Consider the following 22,236-nt stretch of genomic DNA (forward strand, 5'->3'; position numbering starts at 1 on the left):
CGCATCCACACGCATGTCCTCGCTGTTTGGCGGTAGAGAGACGCATCAATATTCATCGTAGCAACGCTCATAAATTACTCACGCCTTATTCCTTATTTTTGTTATTCTTTCCAAATGAGCGCCATAAGTGTTATCCTACAAAACAGAGGCCATCATTCGGTGCCCAGTGTGACACTGGCTGCGTTTCGTTGCCACCAATTAGGTTCTGTGAGGAAAGCGGTTGTTACAGTAACCTGAGGAATAGTCACAAGGGTTTACTGTCAAAGACAATGACACCAGGTCAGCCGCGCAGTGAGGGATATTCTCTCTGCCAGGGCCCTGTCCCTTCCAGGCAGTGCAGTGAACTATGATAGGGCACTCCTTACCTTGGGAGTTGGCCTGCAAGACCCCGATGCTGTCGTCAAACTGCATGGACTTGATGTTGAGCGACGCCAAGATGCATTCCTTGTCCTGCAGTGACGCGTCGTCAATATTGTTCTGATTGGCGGACAGGATGACACACATGTCGCAGAGGTTGATGTTGACAGCCCTCAGATCGGCGCGACTCAGCGGCGTGCCCTTTAGAGAGGAGGTGGGGGGAGAAGAGATGCCGACAAACTTTCATACTCCCACCGGTATGTACAGAGAAATGACCTGTACTGATTTTAACTATCGAAAAACATCAGATATACAAGATCACAGCGTGGCACCGAGCTCCGCGATGCGAGCTTGTAGATCTGCCTTTTTTTATCGTGAACATTTGCCCAAGTCTTTGAATATTTTTGACCCGATTCTATTAATGTCTTCTAAATCCTTCTTCTAAATCAGTGGTTCTCAAACTTTTTATGTCAAGGATGCCCAAAATTACATGTATTTGGCCGCGGACCCCCGATCACAAAATATGTTGTACCAGGGACCCCCCCCCCCCCCCAAGAAGCAAATATTTGAGTTACAAATGTTTGCTTTTAAAAAAGATATATTCAAAGACTTGCCAATTTTTCAGAAATAGCAGATCTACTAGCTTGCAGCGCAGCACTCGGTGACACGCTGTGAGCTTGTAGATCTGCTATTTTTCAATAGTTAAAGCATTAATTAATTCTAGGCCTAAATGGGTTAAGTGTCTCCTGAACTATGGTTGTGCGTGTGGAGGTGAACATAAAGGTGTGCCATTACGAGTAACAAGTGACTCCGTTGTACTCACAGGCAGGATGGAGATCTTTGGGAAGTTGTGAAGGGTCTCCCACTCTCTCTTCAAGTACTCCAGGGACCCCACGAACACAATGGGCTTCAGTTCGTGGTAGTGAAAGTTGCTCGCCCTCAGAGGCATCACGAGATTCCGGAGACCGACCAACGCCGATTTCACGTCGCCAAATATGCAGACGACCACGTGGCCACTCAGGACAGTCATGGCCGCCTCGCTCCGAGTCTGAGTGGAAGAGGACATACAGGAGGAGGAGGAGGAAATATTAATTTCTCCTATTTGACAGGAAATATTCAGCATAAATTGGTTTTATGATTCTTCCTGGTGGATGTTTGAACGTTCGCTCCACCATTCAGCCGGGCTAGCGTTCACAAAGTCAGCGTCCGATGGAAAATAGCACACAACATATGACTGTAATAGGCTGTGAAAGTAATTTGCAAAGTGGCATATGTATTAGTGTAAGAAATGTTCTATGTACAGGGCCCCCGTTATTGCAAATGACATGTCAAACACCTCATTACGAAGTGTTTAAGTGCCCTGTCAACCTCTGCTGGTGCTTTGTGACATGACACATCTGTCACCGGGGAGAGAGAGAGAGAGGAGTGTCGGGGACAAATGACGTGTGTGCGGACCAGCGGAGGGAGAGTACTGTACCCACCAATATGACCTTCTCGATGTCTTTGGACGGGCACCAGTGAAACATCCCAGTGGAGTCGTATTTCTTTACATTCATGTCCATGCTGTCCATCTGCTCGCCACCAGGGATGAGTAAGGGGTCATGCCTAATCAAACAAAAGGGAGAGGGGGGCACACACACACACACACACACACACACACACACACACACACACACACACACACACACACACACACACACACACACACACACACACACACACACACACACACACACACACACACACACACACACACACACATTGAATGAGGTCCTATAAAGTTTTGACTAAATTAACCGCAGCTCGGCATGTGAATGCTGCAGTGAGATTATTACGTGATAAACCATCGTTTATAGGTGGCCTGAAACGCTTGCGGAAACACTGAGGACTGGTTATGTGTCGGGGCTGAAATAAAGCATTTCACGCACACAGTTCACCTTCAACATGGATATTAATTCATTATAATATGACGACTATGCACGATATGGTCACATACTGCAATGGTTCTCAACCTGTGGGTCGGGACTCGGGACCCCAAATTATTTTTTGGGGGTCCCCAGATGATTACCTTAATGTGTAACATGGTTTTCTCACTCAACATTAAACAAACCAACATACAGCTTAAGTATATAGACGATAGAGGGTATATGCACATTTCTAAAGTGACAATCAAAGCACTTTTTAAAACCTCTAAAATGAAAAATCTAACATTGGTCAAATTGTCAAATATTAGAGGCAGGTATTGTGAAAATAGCAGATCGAGCATAGATTGGCTATTTTCACAATAGAACATAATATAAATTATATTTTTTCACCTATAACGACATGCCCAAATAGGGACGCCTGGGTGAAATTCTTCTCTACAGCAACACACACACACACACACACACACACACACACACACACACACACACACACACACACACACACACAGGCTTATTCATGTTCACACAACGCAGGGTCCGATGGAAAACTAACTAAACAAAACCTCATTTTCATCCTCAAACTGCACTCATCAATAGAACATTAGAACGTTTGTGGGGCCTTCAAATAAATCACCAGAAGTTGGCTTTATTTCCTTCTCTCTCTATGTCGGTGCCTATTCCTGTCAGAGGCCATCTGCGGAAACGCCAACAGAACTGCCTTGTCATCAAGTAGACTGACATCAGCGGTGGCAGCCAGGCGGACGGAGATGGCAGCAACACACTGCCTTGAGTGGCGTGAGCACGGAGAAGCAATTACGCCCCCCCCCCCTCGCCTCATACAGCTTTTGACGTGTTGCGCTGCGCGGTAAAAGCTTTAACAGTCCACACTTTAAATATTGAAACAATTTGCCCAATCATATTTGCTTTCACGAACCGGAGGCACATTAATGTTTTAGAGAAGCGTCATAGCCACACAAAACTAATTTCACCGCACGCCGTTGTAGGCCGCTGAGTTTAATTCTATCTTACACCGACCGGACAAGAACCAAAGTGGTCTCCCAAGCAAGAGAAGCTGCGGTTTCACTGTGCATGTTTCTGTGGGGGAGATAGGATAGTATGAAAACAGATGCCATTATTCCAACCTCAGGTAAGCTAATGGCAGACATGAAAGGTGCCAGGGGCATCAATTGGGTATGGCAGGGGTATGTAGCTGCCATACCCTGGGTCCAGGGGGGAAAATAAATGTATTTAAATATAAATCCATGAATGTATCTTAGTCTATCTGTTCTGGTTATTATGTTGTTAAATTACAGTAAAATAACTACAAATGCAAAATCTAACAAAATGGTCACTTTAACAAGGTAATTATATTATATTCTCCACACTTGTATTCTCCCAATCTTGACAAAATGTTATATTCCCAGGTTCCGCAGGTCAGCTGCACAGGTGCAATTCATTATTGTTAATTGTGGCACGTTTACTAACATGCCAAGTTTAGCTGCACTTGAACAACCATTCCAGGCTGCCCTATCCAGCCCACGAAACCGTAGAAACGGGGGGAGAAGTAGAATGTACTTCTTAAAATAAATGTATCATGCCTGTTGCTAAGGTATGGCAACATGACCGGTGTCTTGCACGCGCATGAAGGCGCGCGTGCAAGACACCGGTCATGTAGCCATACCTTAGCTTTTTCTGAACTGACGCCACTGAAAGGTGCTACAGTAGCCTATTTCAAAATTGCTAATGCACATTGTATTTTCTTTTCTATACATAAGTTAAAAGACATATAGGCATATGCATAAGCTAGCTGTATCTGTGCCTACAAACACACTCTACCTTCTATACCAACACTCCCGTTGCACTAAATCGACGCCGATTTGTGTGTTGCTGATTTGAGGATAATGCCTCCTGAAACATCGAACGCAGCCCAACTGTCTCTGTCCCAAGACTTTTAAATAGTTCATATCTTTTCTCCATAAGAGAAGAGCATTCCTTTAATCCATGTGGGTATTTTAGAAGAATGACACCTTAAGTAACATGTTAAGTATGCATGAAAGTGTCAACTGAAACTAGCATCCCTAAGGCCCCAACAGGCTGACGCCAAATAGTAAGCCTTTGGGCTTATACCCCCAGGCAAGACCAGGATGTCCTTTCAGAAATGAAAGTAGTCTGATAAGGTAAATGTCTCCCTTAATGCGTTCCATTTCTTAGCCTCCAATCGTGTCAAGAAAATTCTAATTTGAAATGACATCGACATCCACTGTGAGTGGAGCTCTCTCTGTACAGCAGATGAAAGTTCTAAAATGTTGTTAGATTGCAGTATACAGTGTAGCAGTAGTAATATATTTATAATACAAAATAATATAATGTTTATGTAAAAAGTGGACAAAATCTATGAACATGAGTGTGTTGTAAATAACATGATGCAACATTCCCCATATTTGCTTTACAGAATCATTGAACTAGACTAAAGATGTCTTATGAATCACAGTATGTTTACAGATTAACACATTTTCTAGGTTTGCATTTTCACGTGATTTCATAACCCTAAAAAACAAATATAATGATTTTTACAGACTTTCCAGGCCTCCAATGAAGCTTAATTGATACTATACTGTAAAGTATGTTGTCACAGTCTACTCCCACCCCCCCCCCCCCCAAAAGAAAAACAATAACAGATTTTGAGCTTGAAATACGTGCTGTGACTATTAGCAGGTGCCGATAAGAGATAAGGCATTTAGTGGCTTTACACCTCAGCTTAATATTTCATTAAGAGTGGAATGTTTTACCGCTCACTCAGTGGAGCCCCTGTCACTTCACTCTGTCCTTGCGGACATGACTGGCGAGGCAGAGCTCTCTGCCAAGATCGCTATCTCTCACAAACTGTCAGCCATGACGGCCTGTCACTCCCCGGCACTGCCGGCTGCCTCTCCGCGCCGTCGTAGCTGACATGACGCGTGTGTCACCACGGTGTGCGGACGGACGTGAGCAAATGCGATGTGACTGGCCACAATTAGGCCGGGCGTCTTGTGACCCATCAAGGAGCCTATGGAAACGGTGTTAATTTCAGCGACAAAGTGCAAGATGGCACTTGTTACTGCGCCCGTTACATCTGTATAAGCAGAGAGGTGGCTCTGGTTCCACGGCTGAATGCTCCTACAGTAAGACAGCGGTATCTACACTGTAAAATCTTCAGGGGTTAATGTAACACTGGCAGTGTGACGTTTAGCACTGAGGATTTTACAGCGTACAAATATCACAGGATTTGAGTGTATTTCTTGACAAGCTAAATAATTAGGAAACTAATGAAAATCTCATACTGCAAAAGATTCAAAGACTCGTGACTGCAACATATACAACAAAGTGTCCTTTGTAGCAAATTATTGATATTCTCTCTCTCTCCCTCTCTCCCCCCCCCCCCCCCCCCCCTCTCTCTCTCCAGTGGCGTCAGTTCAGAAAAAGCTAAGGTATGGCAACATGACTGGTGTCTTGCACGCGCGCGAGGGCGCGCGCCTAAGACTTAGAAGTCAAATGAGCACGCACATCTTACAAAAAACTTTCCGGTGCTGAGCAAAAATACGTACATAGAGATAGAAGAAGGCCAGCACATCGTCTGAAGCTCCCAGGGGGATTTTATTTGGCAACGTTTCGACCCATGAAAGGGTCTTTGTCAGGCTCGCGGACACCAGTCATGCCATACCTTAGCAACAGGCACAATGAAAAGTACATTTTATTATTTCCCCCTGTAGCCAAGGTATGGCAGCTGCCATAGCTTGCCATACCCAATTGACGCCTTTGTCTCCCTCGCCCTTCTCTCTCCCTCCCTCTCTTCCTCTCCTTTTCTAGCCAGCACTCCTGTACTAGTCGAGGAGGCTTAACACGCTGTCCCACTCCACTCCAGCAGGCAGTGAGAGCAGGCGAAGCCTTTGAAAATTCTCCCCCATCATGCAAACTGACAAAGGCTTGCTTTTCAAAAACCCACAGCCAATCTGTTGATCATTACTTATTTACAAAGGCCTTGAGGCCCCAGGTCCTGTGAAAACACATTTGATATAGTATACACCCAGATGTTTGTTCCCCCTCTGCTTGTAGAAATAAAGTATCCCTTAGGCTACCCTAACAAATCCCTCTCCATAGTGTAGGCGATGCACCCTGCAACCCTCACTATATGAAATCACACATCCACCTGTATAATACAGTATATTAGCATAGCAAATAGATGGATCGGGGGTTGATGGGTTGATGTTTTTGCTGAAGGCTATGACATGAAACAGCCTCATTTTTGTTACCCATGGGTCAGCAAATCACCTCAAGCAATTCAACTTTGACATCAGTCTGAACCGAATCAAACAAAAGGCGAATGGCTCCCGGACAAAATCAGAAGCCGGAGATCAAAGGAAAGACGGCAAATTACTGTATGCGCGAAGAAAAACAACCTTTCCCTGTGCGAAGATAATTTCCTTTAGTTCAGAGTTGAAGTTTATTTGCAAGCTGTAGTATTAAATGATGTGTAGTATGCAGTGTAGGATATGTTACTGTATGTTATGACACAAATGCATTTGTGTCTCTCCATCCAGAATTTATTATAAATAATCAAATTATTGTCTTACCCCAACCCTAATGTGACAAAAACAGATTTTTTTTTATTGAACTTAAGTCTCCATGGGGTGAGTAATCGATAGAAAAAAAGTCATTTTGGGAGTGAACTATTCCTTTAAAGGACCACTTCACCTCTGGGACTACCAGATCTTATTTTATTGTTGTTTGGGACACGATCAACACAATCCTGAGTTATTTTTTGTGTTCAATCTGTGTTTTTAGATATTTTAGAATTTCAGCATGCTACAAAGCATCATGATGCATTTTAGTATGAGATAGCATCATCTGGTGCATGATGCAAAATGCATCATATGATGCTTTGTAGCATGCTGAAATACTAAAATATCTAAAAACACAGATTGAACACAAAAGATAACTCAGGATTGTGTTGATCGTGTCCCAAACAACAATAAAATAAGATCTGGTAGTCCCAGAGGTGAAGTGGTCCTTTAAGCACTTACAGTAAACCTACCTGTAACCATTTTTTTACCATTTTGAAAAACATTTTAAATACTTAAAGTAGACGATCTACAAGCTCACAACGTGCTGATGTAGTTCGGCTAGTTGAACTATTTTAAAATATTTTTCAAAATAGTAAAAAAAAAAAAGGCAAAGAGGTTTAGGGATAAGGGGTAAGGCATGGACGAAAATAGGGCCCCAAATCTCGTCGCGACACATTGTAAGCTTGTAGATCTGCTGTTTTTGGCGAATGTTCCCCCCCATAATAGGCATGCTTGGTTCAAGAGCTCAAGAGCCACGCAACCATGCAACCATCAATACATGTCATTGTCTATTCACAGCTTCGGGCAAATATCATACATAAACAAACATACCTTCGACCGTTCACCACCAATGGCTTTATTTCAGATTTGGTGTCTACATGTTCTCCAAAGTCATTAAAACGTTACTGAAATTACGAACCAACGAATGTTGGCTAAACATCACTGCATGGTTAATAAGTGATGGATGTTTGAATTTATTTCATAAATCAATGTTCTGCCCAGGGATTATTTTCAGCTAGACTTTAGAAATCAATCTGCAATCTAGCAGATGCATAAAATAAACAACGACGATAATGTAACATTGACAAGAAATAGACTAGTCACACAAGTGATATGTTGTGTGTAGGATTACTATGTCAAGCAAAATCAATGGTCTGGCTTAACATGCCAAACCGTATACGTACATACAGTATAATTTATACTGTATATGGTCCAACCCAGTGGTTCTTAACCTTTTCAGGCCACGACCCACCAAAATAATCATATTTTAACTGGGGACCCTCCACCATGATGAGCACAAATAGTTGAGGCATTTTGTATAACACGGTTCTATTAACGTGAAAATAGCAGATCTACATGCTCACAATGCCTCGCAACTTTTCATAATCAGTTTACCAGCGATTACAACTAGCATCTCCATTACTCTGTAAACCGTAATACCATATATCATGGGTCTTCAACAGGGGGTCCGGGACCTCTAGGCCCTCAGAGTTACTACAGGGGGTCCTCCAAATCTTTGTGTCATAGAAACCTTTTTTTTCTCCTTTTTTACATTAACCACTTGAACCCTAGTTTCAATATTCTGAGCACTGTGGCCAAAAATAGCAGATCTACAAGCTCACAACGCCTCGCAGCAAGAGTAGAGGGGGATAAAGAGCAGTACAGAGTACAGAGTGAAAGGTCAAGTTTATTAAGTATTGACGGTTAAGTGGTTAAATATCTGAAAACACAGATTTACATCAATCCAAAATACACTGATGATTGTGCTGTCAAACAATGAAACTATGAAAAAGGCTTCATCTCTCTCTCAAATATGGGGTCCTTTGGCCTGAAAACGTTGAAGACCCCTGTCATATATGGCTTCACTGTGTTCCGGCTTCCCCTTTACAAACGCACTTAATGACAGACATCGCCAATTATTGCAATAGTTTGTTGTAATGCTCCCACGTTGACTATACAGTAGAGCGCTACCTCCAGTCAAAATCAATAACCGCCTGTGTAATTCCACAAGACAAGATAAAAGCAAGGTAGCATTTGAATTCACTTTTGATCGCGATGGTACCATATCATCTATGACCCTTATGTGCTGGAAAGAAGAAGGGGAAAAAAGAACTCAGAGATCTCTACAATAGATGAACAGCCTTGGGCTATCTATCCTTCTGGGGCTCTCTGATTGGCTGGTGCAGTCATTAGTGCCAAGGCTGCTTAAGAGATACACTGCTGTACTGAGAGGGTGACACTTGAAACCATACAGTTACAGCACCCTTTTGAAACAACCTGATACAACCCCCGGCCCACCACAAAGACACAGTGTCATTAAGTGGACTAGCAGAGAATAGTGTTTAACCACTTAAAAACCCTTGTTGTACGTCAAAAGGTGAAAATAGCCAATCTACAGGCACGCATAAGCTTGTAGATTGGCTATTATCGCCAGAATGTTTGCCGAACATACATTCGTTTTTGCCGAATGGTCGTAGGATGTTCGCCTATGCTCTTTCAAGTGTATTTAACCAAACTACTACTAACCACTGTTCAAGTAGTCACAGAATATTTTCCTATTTAGTGGGCAACCAGACTATAGTACTTGGGAGTACATGGAGATGACTGACATCATAGACCACATGAGAATGACACAGTATGTCCATATATGGGCATTCCAAGATATGGCCTTAATACTGATGACATCAGGGATCTCCATACTGTATGGTCATAAACGGACAAGGACTGACACAGAGATCTCCATATATGGCCATTAATTTATAAGTGAATACATTTTCCCCATTGACTTGTGCGACTCGCGTCAAGGCAACCACACTTGCAATTTCCAATTGCATCTTTCTAGTTTTCAATCGATCCCCCTACCGATCATGGACACGCTTTCTCTGCTTCCCAAAAAAAAAAAAAAAAAAAAAAAAGTGAATCATTTGGCCATTGCCAATCCATGGTTATCGGCCATTGAAGAATGCACTGTTTTAGCTTGACAAAGAGCGTGACACAAAATGGGAGAAATGGAGGATTATGTGAAAAAAATAAACATGGAGCGGATGGAGATGCGTTTTTTCGATTACATCATTTTACTGGTTCAGTTTTTGCTGTGATTCCCATTTTTGTACACCAGATGGGGCTGATCGCTAACTTGTGAACAATGCAAAAAACCCAATATTACGAGCATATCGTCTTTGGCAGTTTGGAACTAGGACAAAATCATCTCTGGCTAAGTTAAGAAACATGACAATGGCAATGTACAAAAAGCACTTGTTGCATACTAATACTATACAATTGCTTTGTGTCCTCACCTCATCATTTTGGGCGAAGAATTTGGAGAGCTTCTCATGCCTCCGTTCCGCTGCTTCTTTTTGGGCGACAGCGCCGATTGCGGCTCCTCTTCGACTGCAAAGTGCAGGCAAACGTGTATGAGTGAGAGAATCATCCAAATTAAAACACCCTTGTCAAAAAGTCTTGACAAGGAAAAAAAAAACAACAACAACTGTGAGTACAAAACAAACAACACGCAAACAGCACACAGTTAAAGAGGGCAGCAAGACCCAAACCAAGGAGGAGACGGAATATTGAAATGACGGACAGAGTATGGACAGACAGTGAAGGTTGGGTTGTACTGTATACAAAAACTGACTGAAATCGATTAGGCTCGGGAAACATTGTAATGGCTGTGTGATGACAGCTAGATGCATTAGCACAGTGTGTATGAGGATGCAAACATGCTGCGGTGCCATCATCAACCATCATGCCGAGTACAAACTGCCAAGCTCCAATTACTTGGGGCTCACGTTTTCCCACTTTCTACCTGCTAGCTTCAATCCAAGTAAACATGATTGCGATCCTCAAATCTTTTCATTTCAAGTATCGCCATATAATACCAATCAGAGTTACAGACCTGTACGGGTCCATTTGGACACCCTGAAGGAGCCCTGAGGGTCTCTGGACCCTACTTTGAGAACCACTGATGTACAGTAACAAGAAAGAACGGCTTTATGGTTTTCAGATTCTGCAGCACCACAAAGTCATATCGTCGTTGTCGGGTGTAAACCTTGTCCAAGACCGTTTGTTTTGTATTTATCATTTAAAAATGAAACTAAAATGAAACTAAACTAGTTAAAATAGCAGATCTACAAGCACACAACACCTCGCACCGCAAGGTGGTGTGTGCTTGTAGATCGGCTGTTTTCACTACTTTTGTGCGACAGCCTTGTATGATGAAGCAGGGCTTTACTTGGTGAAAAAACATACAAACTTGAAACTTGGAGATACAAGGTTTCTGCACGACAGTGACGATAAATATATTAGAATAGCCTTGATTGTATTGCTTTCAATATTTCAACGTCTTATTATTAGTACCACTTGCATCATTACAATCACACATTTCATATCTGCTGACTATGCTAATGAATCACATGCCCATTTAATTAAGATAATAAACCACAAATATAAAAAACCCACAACATCATAAATTAGCTCTCTTTGTGCCAATATTCTGAATGCGTGCTGGATTGCTGGTCCTTCCTCATCTTGGGAGCGATGCCCTTGGCTCATGTAATTAGGTTGGTCCTGGTGCCAGTTTGATTTATGCACAGCTGAGATGCCCCTTGGACACTTGTCTGTGCCGCTACACCAAACCGCGCTAAGGTCTTCATTGGAAATGATTTACAAGTTTTGCCCTTGAGTGAGAATTATCAGGCAAATATTTTCACAACCATTATCATCCGTGAGAAGCGACGATGACATAAAACCAACAACAAAAAACTGCAACTAAGACAATCCCTACGCTAATTGTCATTGTTTTAACACCATCCTGTTTTTCTTTTTTTTTTCTCCCAGTTTGCTTATGCCAGTGGTTCTCAACCTTTTCAGGCCGTGACCCCCAAAATCATCATATTTTAACTGGGACACCCCCACCCGAGCACTAAGAGTTCAGGCATTACATTTTGTATAACATGGTTCTATTGTGAAAATAGCCGATTTACATGCTTACAACGCCTCACAACACGAGGCGTTGTGAGCATGTAGATTGGCTATTTTTACAATTGCTGCCTCTAATATTTGACAATTTGACCAATGTTTAATTTGTCATTTTAGAGGTATTAAAAAGTCCTTAAATTGTCACTAGACATGTGCATACCCTCTATACACTTAAACTTTATGTTGGTTTCTTTACTGTTGAGTGAGAAAACAACGTTGCACATTAAGTTAATCATCTGGGGACCCCACAAAATAATCTGGGGAACCCTCTGGGGGTCCCGACCTACAGGTTGAGAACCACTGGTTTATCTCTATGGCAATGTCTGTGTCGCCCCTGCTATTCACCTGCCAGTGAGCAGCCCCCCGGAGTAGGACATAGTGATTCCGTCCTACTCTTCCTCCTTACATCCAAAGCCCTGGCACTGGCAGCCAGTAGGAGTCGCTAGCACAGCGACAAAGTTCACCCTCCCCGCCCAACTTTCCCAACACTACCCACTGATGTGCTTGTATAGACCTATGGTTTTCAACCTTTTACATTTAAAGAGCCTCTCAGACACAAAACATAGAATATTTATATCGTTGGATAAGATTTTGTCCACAATCCCATGCTGTTTTTATGTGAGCATAGGAGAGATTACAGGGAAAATGTTATCAAAATAACTTTTGTTTTTGATCAACATTTGATGACGAGAGCCTGGGAAAAAACACTACTGCTTAAGGTGTCTAACCATAAGTACAGGAAGTACAGTGCTACAGTACATGTTGTCCAGGCTACCGTAACTTCCTGTAGACCTGTACTTCTGGTCAGTTCTCAACGTAGGGTCCGGCGACCCCCAGGGGTCCTTGAAGGGGTTCCAGCTAAATGATTGGTAGTTAGGAACCAAATGGACCCGTACCAGTCTGTAACTCAGCGAATGTGCAAGTGGAAAACCCTTACGGTTCCATTCGGTTCCATTTGCACACTCTAAGAGATACAAAAAAAGAATACAATGGAATGGATATCACAGTGTATATTGGAGTCCCACAGACACAAACTGCATCAAATGGGGGTCCGTGGCCTAAATCGCATCAAACCGAGGTCCTTGAAATTAAAAAGGTTGAGAATCACTGTCAGACACTTTGGGCTGTAGTTCTTGTCCAGCCTACTGGACAGGTAGTCTACTTTACCCCAGCACCAACAAACACCATCTTTCAACTCAGGATGTTGCATGGTTTTGTTTTGTTTTGTTACATGTCATGCACCAAGGCAAATAAGCCTGTGCCCCACCCCGAGTTGGTTTCAAAATGACGCCAAACCGACGTGGGTTTTAAAACGGGACCCCTTCCACTACAAAGAAACCAGAGGAGATTTTTCCATTAAAATTAATCACGTCCACAAAGATGGCGGCGGGGTCCTCTCTGGAGATGAACTACTGCACTCTTTCAGGACTGCAAGCATGTCTGGTTGTCTGCGCCGCCACACCGGCTGATGAGGGAGGGAGGGAGGGAGGGAGGGGGTGGGGGGCTGAGGGGAGGGGGGTCTTCCAGTGGAGAGGGATGCACCAGTACACTGGTCTTTTCACATCCTGCTAGGCGGCCCTGTTCAATATTTAATGTCTCACAGCTGACAGCTGCACACACTGGGGTCATTAGTAAGGAATGCTACACATGCAACCAACTCCAGCTTCACACAACACATGCTGGCTGTTGTGGGCGTCGAGCTCAGGGGCCTGTCGCACACAGCAGAGATGGCGGCGGGGGTTGGGGGGTTGGTGGGTTGGTGGGGTTTGGGGCTGTCTTCTTACGGTGCCTGTGATCGAGTGTGGCGTTACTGCCGTGACTGGGGTGGTATCTGTACTTCACTGGCAGACTGCGCGCCCGCTGGAGTCGCGAGGCCTCCTCCGCCCTGGCCTTGGCCGCCACCGATGCCGCCCTGGCCACCTGGCCGAGCTCCCTGGAGCCCATGAGGCTGCGTCGGAGCGGCGGCGCGGGGGGCTCGCCGCCGCCCCCGCCGGAGGACAGCAGGCTCCCCTTGCGGTTGTTCACCAGCGGGACGGAGAGAGACGCGTCTCCTCCGCCAGCGCGGGGCGGCGCTCTATAGATCTCGTTTGCCGAGTTGTGGTTCAGTTTGTGGGACTGGTTTTGGTAAGTCGGCCTTTTGACTAGGGGGTCGTCCTTTACTGCCAGATAGGGATGGAATGAAGTCGTCAATGACTGCACTGCAGTGGGTTCTCAAACGTTTTTTATTCATTTCAAGGACCCCCCCAATTTGACATAACATTAGGCCATATAACCTGCATTAAGCGCCATTCCCACCGGGCAAGATAACTGTATCGTTCACCATTGTATTATTATGAATTATTTTAGTCTGTCACTCACTTGACGATTTTTAAAACGATACTTTTATGGTTATAGTGCTCACTGTGAATGGCCCTTTACTCAGAGTTACAGACCCGTAAGGTTCCATTTGGTTCCTAACTATCAACCATTTAGTTGGGGACCCCCTTGGAACCCTCTCAAGGACCTCTGGTTGTCCCCGGACCCTACTTTAAGAACCACTGCTGTACTGCACACACTTTACAGTGGATGTCTCACTAATTAAGTCATCATCAGGAGAGTACTTTTACTGTATTTAAATAAGACCTGATAATGTTAATAAAACAACTCGTGTCACTTATTGTTATTCCGAACATTATGCTTTTTTCCCCCCCTTTGGGTTGGAGGGGTGGGGCTAATTCTTTCTGGCACAATAATGCTAACAGCTGAATAATTAAATAACCTCATTTTTATTAAACACCACTTAACCACTTGGCATACCGCTCCAATGAAATGTTAAGAGTTGACGTTTACTTGGATATTCATAATAAACATGAATTAATAAGCATGCTTTCAGGTGTCCCGCCGTAAGACTGGGGGAGATGACAATGGGAACGTTAACAGCCACCAACGTACTGCCATTCATTTCAGCACTGCACAGTTAAACCCCGAGCGTTTTTTAATAAACTTGAGTGGAAAGATTGACCGGTATGGGTCCACCGTTAAAGAACACTTCGTTAATTCTATGTTAAATCTTAAGCAACACTATGTTTTAGAAATCGTTCCACAAACTAAAGTGGCAACCACACTAGGGATGGGACGATACGAGATATTATCGTTTATCGTGATGAAAAACACTCACAATAATCGTATCGTGGAGATTTAATATATCGTGATATCGCCCTTAAGCACAGGGATCAATTCACCTTTTATTTGCCGAGCTGCATATCCGGTACCACTTAAACCCTCTATAATTGGTAAAAGGTACTTATAATATACATACCGGTACTTGTTTTTTTTTTTTTTTCACTCTCTATCAAATGTCTTTGCCAAAAAATAGCCGATCTACAAGCTCACAACGCGTTGCGGTGCAGCTCGTTGTGAGCTTGTAGATCTGCTATTTTTTGGCAAATGTTCCGCCCCAGTATGATGGATTTTGATTATGGCGATAATATTGTAAATCACGATTTCTTTGGTCACAATAATCGTGATATGAAATTTTCATATCGTCCCATCCCTAAACCACACACTCACCACTCAGTGTAAGTGTTTTATGTATCAGGTGTGTTTTGTGTAAGCATAAGAATTGCTGATCTACAAGCTCAGAATATGTGGCGATGCGTTGTGAGCCTGTAGATTTAAATAATTTTTTGTGTGAAAATTATGACCTGTGACGACTGAAATGGTTAAAAGTGTTTCGATGTACAGTATACTAGTGTTGTCAAAAATATCGATTTATCGAAAAGTATCGATTTTCAACAAGACTTTTCCATAGTATCGATAATATCAATACTCAGTTTTTACCTCTCTCGTTGGTTTACACCAACAATACTTTTATGTGTATCCTTCCTACTTTGGCTTATTCCTAGTTATTTTAAAGGCATATTTGAAATTAGAATGTGAAAACATCAAAGGCAGGACTTTAACTCATTTGCTGCCATTTAACATTTTTTTTTTCTTTTCAAAAACGGGAAATTCTCGGGTTGCTCGTGTATGGCAGGGCCGTACATCAGGATTTTTTCGGGCTCCTCGGCCATAGCAGCAAATGAGTTAAAAAGTGCACTACCATCTACCTCAAGAAGTTCTGTATTTTTCTTTAAATAAAAGTTTTTTTGCACTAAAATCGCTGTGGTTGCGTGGTATCGAAAATGGTATCGAGTATCGAAAATGTTCAACATATCGTATCAAAGTTAGAAATCCAGTATCGTGACAAGCCTACAGCTATACTAAATCAAACGACAGTATGGTTGTAGCTTATTGGCGTTGTGTCAGAAACAAACCTAGTGCCGTGTATCTAACAAAGCTAAGACTGGGGGAAAAAGGGCTGACAAAATAAATAGAGAAATGTCTTTGCTCTTCCAACAACTGCCTGGGAGCTAAAACTGGAATATAGAGATGATTATTCCAACAGTCAGCTGTCTGGCAGATTATGATCCCTGCTCCTCCAAACCTCCACTATTCATCTGGCCCATGTCAAACACACACACCACGTCTGTGGCTCAGCCCCATGTGAGCAGTGGTGGGAAGTAACCGAGTGCATTTACTCAAGTACTTGTACTCAAGTGCAATTTTGAGCTACTTTTACTTGAGTATTTCCATTTTTCTTTCTACTTTATAGGCTACTTCTACTCCGCTACGTCTGAGAGGTTGTACTTTTTACTGCACAACAATCATGTGACAGCTTTAGTTACTAGTTACTTTACGGTAGATTATTATCAAATGTCCACTTAATTACTTTTTACAACTGGAAAATAGCTTGCCGATCTACAAGTGAAAGCCTACTTTACTTTGGTACATTTACTTTGACACTGTATATTTTGATAGCAATACAGAGATGTAGCCTGATGTTCTTGTTGATGATGGCCCTCAATGTTCTCGCTTTTGCTGCCTTACGGATCATTTATTCTATGTTGTACGGGGCATGAAGTAGCAGATCTACAAGCTCACAAGGCATCACAGCCTTGTACAGTAGATCGGCTATTTTTGGAGCGAGACACTGCAGAACGATAATGTCAAGCTTAAATGAGAAAAGATCTTCATCAACACATGAATTTATAGTAAACAATCCAACTCCCTATACATTTATTTATATATATTTTTTTGTACCGACTCTCTAGCACTTGTGATTCTGCTGTGTTTAGTGATGTGTTTTCCACAAATATCCAACCCTAGATTAAAACTCCAGAGTCACACTGGAGCAGTAGCACCATCTACTGCCGAACTAAAAAAATGACACCCAGTGTCTTGTGAATAATAACTCAAGCATCTCTTTGCTGGTCAAAATCCTTAGTGTTAATTTAACTCAAGAGTGTGTACAAATGGAACCAAATGGCTCCATGGTGGTTTCATTTGTACACACTCTGAGTTAAATTAACACTATTGAGTTACAGACCCATAAAGGTCCATCTTGTTACCTTTGCACAATCTCTGAATTAAATGGATCTTACTGTATGATGCTTTGTATACTGTATAAATTATAATCAACAAACGTATGTAATGTGCAATGTCAGGAGGAGGGATTGTTAAATTAACAGAGCCATGAGGAGGCAAACGTGAAAATATGTGAAAAACAGTGTCAAATGGATGAGAGGCAGAATTACAGGTGGAAAGAGTTAGAAACAAACAAATGACAAAAGAAATTGGAAATCAAAACTTACTTGATTTGATATATCCGTTATAGCTATTTTTAGCTGAGAGGAAAACAAAAGGCAAACATAAATGAGAGGTTACAGGCAGGAACAGGTTGCAAAATTATAAATGACAAACTGGAGAACAGAAGGTTGGAATGGTTATAAGACTCCTATTCAAGGCACTTGAAATGAAAACCATAGACAAAGCGATGGGAAACAAAAACCAAAAGAGTCAGTTAAAAAAAAAATATATATATGATGTTAACTGGTAAAATGTAGATACATCCACTTGATGAATCCAACACAACAACAAAGCAGACCTTAATTTATGTATGTACTCTCTGTTGTGTGATGAAATAAACCGTGTGTCTTCGTGTCTCAAAGCTGAGAAAAACCCTAACCCTACAGTACATCCTCTAGGCTAGTGCTTGAGATATTCTAATGCTTGATTTGTAGCCTAGTACTTAGGCCACGTTTAGTCGACAACGGTCTCTAGAGCAGGGATTTTCAAAGTGGGTGACACCCTGGGGTGCCGTGGCGGCAGTCCAGGGGTGCCGCGAGATAATTTGATAATAGTTGACTTGGAATTTATATGGCCACTTGGACACAAAAATATTTAGTAGCCTATCATTTTAAACTTGAAGTAAAAAGTTATTTTCAGTCAGTTCTAACCAAAATGACTATTATCTCAACATTTTCTTCGCAACATAATCACTACAATATCGTCACTGTCGGGCAGAAACCTCCTATCTCCAAGTTTCACAAGTGTACGTACCCATGCAAAGCCCTGCTTCATCATACAAGACTGTTGCACAAAACTAGTGAACTGTGTCTTATCATCGGTGGGCTGTGGACAGTTCAGAGGCCTGCAGAGTGCCTACCAGTGACATCATCAATGGGGATTCCACATGGACGTGCAGAGAATGTTAGAGAGGCAGGGCTGAAATTTCTAAAAGGGCCTTTTGGTGAAAATATCGAAAATAACAGAACTCCAAGCTCACAACGCGTCGCGCTGCGACACGTTGTGAGCTTGAAGGTCGGCTATTTTCGATGCTTGATTTCTACACAGATAGATAGGGCAATTCTTTCAAAATAAGATGCTGCATTCAAGTTCAGGAGAGTTTGGACAAGGCAATTCTCTTGAATGCTGCCTTCGGGTATGGCATGGAAAGAGGGGCATTCGCATTTCTTTCACCATAGTAAAAACTCCATTCATGGTCTGGAAAGGGCACTTTTTACAGACAGGTAAAAGGGCAGGGGCTCAAGCCCCCTTTGAAGTCTATGTGTGCCTGATTCCAAACTAATGGAAACTATAGCCGTTCTTTCTCTCACTGGAAAGTCAGCTATGCTGAAATAGAAACCATTGTTCTTAAAAATAGAAATAAAAATGTTGAAAATGTGAAACTTTGGGCTGTCGACAGCCCACCTCTGAGAGACAGAATGAGTAGACAGAAATGGTGCCGTCTTATAATGAGCATTAGGGAGGACCAATTATACGGAGATCTTGTAGGTTGAAAATGGGTGAAGTGGCCCTTTAAGGCAGGGCAGCGACAGCCACGTTCAAACAGGGGGACCTTGACGGTCCTGGCATCTGTCGCCTGTGATTGGTGGGTGTGAGCAGAGTCGCAGGACTAACAGGCTAGCATCTGTCCCGCAACCAAAGATGAAGATAAGGGGGCAGGGGGGGTGGGGGGGTGCTACTGCCTGGTGGTTAGGAACTGTCAGGCCGAGTTTCATGACAACCGGTAGCACTCCGAAAAAAATGAAAATGCAAACATAACTTCCACGTCAGGCCACATAAGGCCTTGCTCTCTGCGTGTCGCACTCTGTGTCGACAGCCACGGCGGAGCTCTTTCCTCTAGCCATGGCTATAGCCAGGCCATCCCTGTAGCTTAATAACCCTGGAGGACGTGTTCCAGGCCAAGATTTATAGCTCTGAAACTGTATTCTACGGCTGAGTTATCTTGGATTGTTTCTGGTCAAGAGGCATGTACGCTAAAAATATATGACAGCCAACAATGTATTGTAGCTAATTGCAAGAAGCACTTTGAAAAAAACAAGAATGCCCTGACTATTAGATACTTCGATACTATTTAATGTCTCTAATAATGCATGCCCCTGGCTTTAAAGCGGAATGTTTACATGATACTGAGTTACATTTCTGGGCTCTGCTAGACACAACAAACTGAACCTGCTTCATTATTTAATAATAATAACTATAATTATTATTATTATTCAATGATTAACCGCTTAAAAAGTTATGTGGTTAGGTTGATTTGAGTGTGCATACTATGACACGACAGCAGCAGACATGAATATTAGAGCATGCTTCACAACACCCTTCAGCAGTCACCCGCAAACACTGACAGTGCCAGCTATAACGACACAGCTAAAACACCCAACTAAAGCCACACCGAGACCCATGACAACAACACTACTGCTGCTACAGTACACCCAGACAGCACATGATCTGAAGAAACACCGCCTAATTTATGCTCCATCATATGACGGTGCCGTGGGGCAAAAATAGACAATCTACAACAGAGCTGTAGACTGGCTATTTTCGGCGCACACGATGCCACCGTACGACAGAGTGTAATAAATCAGGCCCACTGTTGTACACACATACGACAAAACAAGGAACAGCATATGTCAACGGTTGACAACTTACAGGCACGTAATGTGGCCGAGCAATCATTAACAGAGACGGGAGAGAGTGGAATGCCGCGTTGAGGGGTGTCCACTTTACAATGCACATTAACCGGCATGCAAGAGCAGTCACGCTCCGAACGGCCGCAATCAAAACAACATGCCAGCTTCATTCTCTTGTAGGTGGACTTCTTGGCTACAGTCCATGGGTTCATATGAGAGGAGAGGGAAAAGCAGGTTAATGGCAAAGGCTCGAGGTGCACCTGGTAGAGGAGGGGAGGGGAGGGTAGGGGAAAGGGAGGGGAAGAGGAGGGGGGTGCAGGCAAAAAATAGGGGACAAAGGAGGGGTACTTCTTTGATATATGGGGGAAAGAGTGTAACTTTTCACTGTCTTTGAGTGCACAGTGAAATCAGATTTAGGTCACATGAATTCATTCACATGGAATTGGAAGAAGAGGAAAAAAAGCATGCACATTCAGCGTACGGCGTTATCGGCACAGGAAGAGCTTCTGCTGGCTTCATTTTGTGGGAGCGGTGATGGAAATATCATTAGGTCAGAGGGCCACGTTAGTTGGGAGGGAAAAATGTGACATGAGTGACTATAGGAAGCGTGAGGCATTCAAGGACATGAATTCCCTTAGCAGAATCAGAAGCAGCCTTCTGCGGGGACCTTATTCCACTGGCCTCTGTTCACATGCCTTGGAGTTCTGTACTGTGTCCATTCCACACAACGCGCTGCAGGGCCATCGCTTGTGCATTTGCCATCACCACTCTTTACACAACAATATTTTTACAGTAGTCTTATCTGTCTATAAGTGGGTCGTCTGTCTGTCTGTCTGTCTGTCTGTCTGTCTGTCTGTCTGTCTGTCTGTATGTCTGGAGCTACTATTGCAAACCGCTGGATAGGGCTGCACAATATATGGTTATCGTATCGTTATCGAGATATGACCATGCGCAATATCAGTATCGCGAAAGGCAACGATATTGCATATATCGCCCTGGGCAATATATCGTCCATATCGTTGCCCATATCGGCTATATCGTTGCCTTTTGCCACACTTAGAATATCAAAATAACATGGGAACCCAATAGCACTTAAAATCAAGCGTGACTGATATTGACTTATTATTATCAGTTTTTTGAATAAGGTTTAGTTTTCACTGTTGCAACACTTAAAATATTGAATATGAAATGTGTACGTTAATATGGTATATCGTATCGATATCGAAATATTTGGCATAAATATTGAGATATGAAATTTGGTCCATATCGTGCAGCCCTGCCCCTGGACCGATCAGTGCCAAATGTCTTGCGCACACCTCCAGTAGGCCACAGAAGTGCCTCCACTATATTTTTGGAAATATTTTAACAGTTGTCAATGGTGGTCTGATCGGTATGAAATCGTGTCCAAATTGGGTGTCATACATCTTATATTTCATATATGACATCACAGGTTGGCCGAGATACACATTTTTAAAATGCTTTCTCCTTGGGTCTAAGAATTGGAGCTGCACAACATGACAGGGGCTTCTAACAATGGAAATAAATATCACAGTGGCTCACATAAAACTATAAAAAACTAACTCAGATTAGAACTTAACATGTACTGGAGGTTATAATATCATTGGATCAGTTGGCAATTGGCATTGTTCAATCATATGGAATAACTCTGTTGTGAATTCCCAAGATAATAGAAAACAGATACATCGGGATACAAAGCAATTTGTTGTGGACAACTTAAAATTATACTTTTAAAGACAACACTTAGATTTAGACCATTTAGACCATGCCAACTTTAGAAAATATATAATATATATAAATACAAATGCCAATTTCTCATCCTCTTTCACAGTAATGTTCTGTTCTAAACTGTACTGTATTCACTGCAAGACTGGGAGGACACCTGGTGGTCAGCTGCAGTATAACATATCCAAGCGCTGATGTGTAACAGTGTTAAAGCTAAGTGAAGATGCGATACCTTATTTAAGACCAGTGGACCGTGGTGGTCAGTAATTAAGTCCATTTGCTTGAGTAGTGTACTTAAGTCAATTTTAATATCTGTGCTTCACTTGAGTATTCTTT

At 42.7% G+C, this 22,236-nt stretch overlaps 1 protein-coding gene across 1 annotated transcript in view; it reads right to left on the reverse strand.

Annotated features, from left to right (window-relative positions):
* Positions 1–22,236, reverse strand: part of LOC308302668 (calcium-activated potassium channel subunit alpha-1a-like) — a gene marked incomplete at both ends in the record, with an annotated part of 159,590 nt that overhangs the window by 15,270 nt on the left and 122,084 nt on the right. The window contains 6 exons of the mRNA XM_080746953.1: positions 366–558; positions 1,181–1,405; positions 1,839–1,962; positions 10,180–10,273; positions 17,533–17,565; positions 20,177–20,350. Coding sequence (XP_080603079.1) covers positions 366–558; positions 1,181–1,405; positions 1,839–1,962; positions 10,180–10,273; positions 17,533–17,565; positions 20,177–20,350 — 843 coding nt within the window. The remainder of the gene's footprint in view (positions 1–365; positions 559–1,180; positions 1,406–1,838; positions 1,963–10,179; positions 10,274–17,532; positions 17,566–20,176; positions 20,351–22,236) is intronic.

Source organism: Nannobrachium achirus (assembly GCF_963921795.1).
Source record: "Nannobrachium achirus genome assembly, chromosome: 18".
NCBI lineage: Eukaryota > Metazoa > Chordata > Actinopteri > Myctophiformes > Myctophidae > Nannobrachium > Nannobrachium achirus.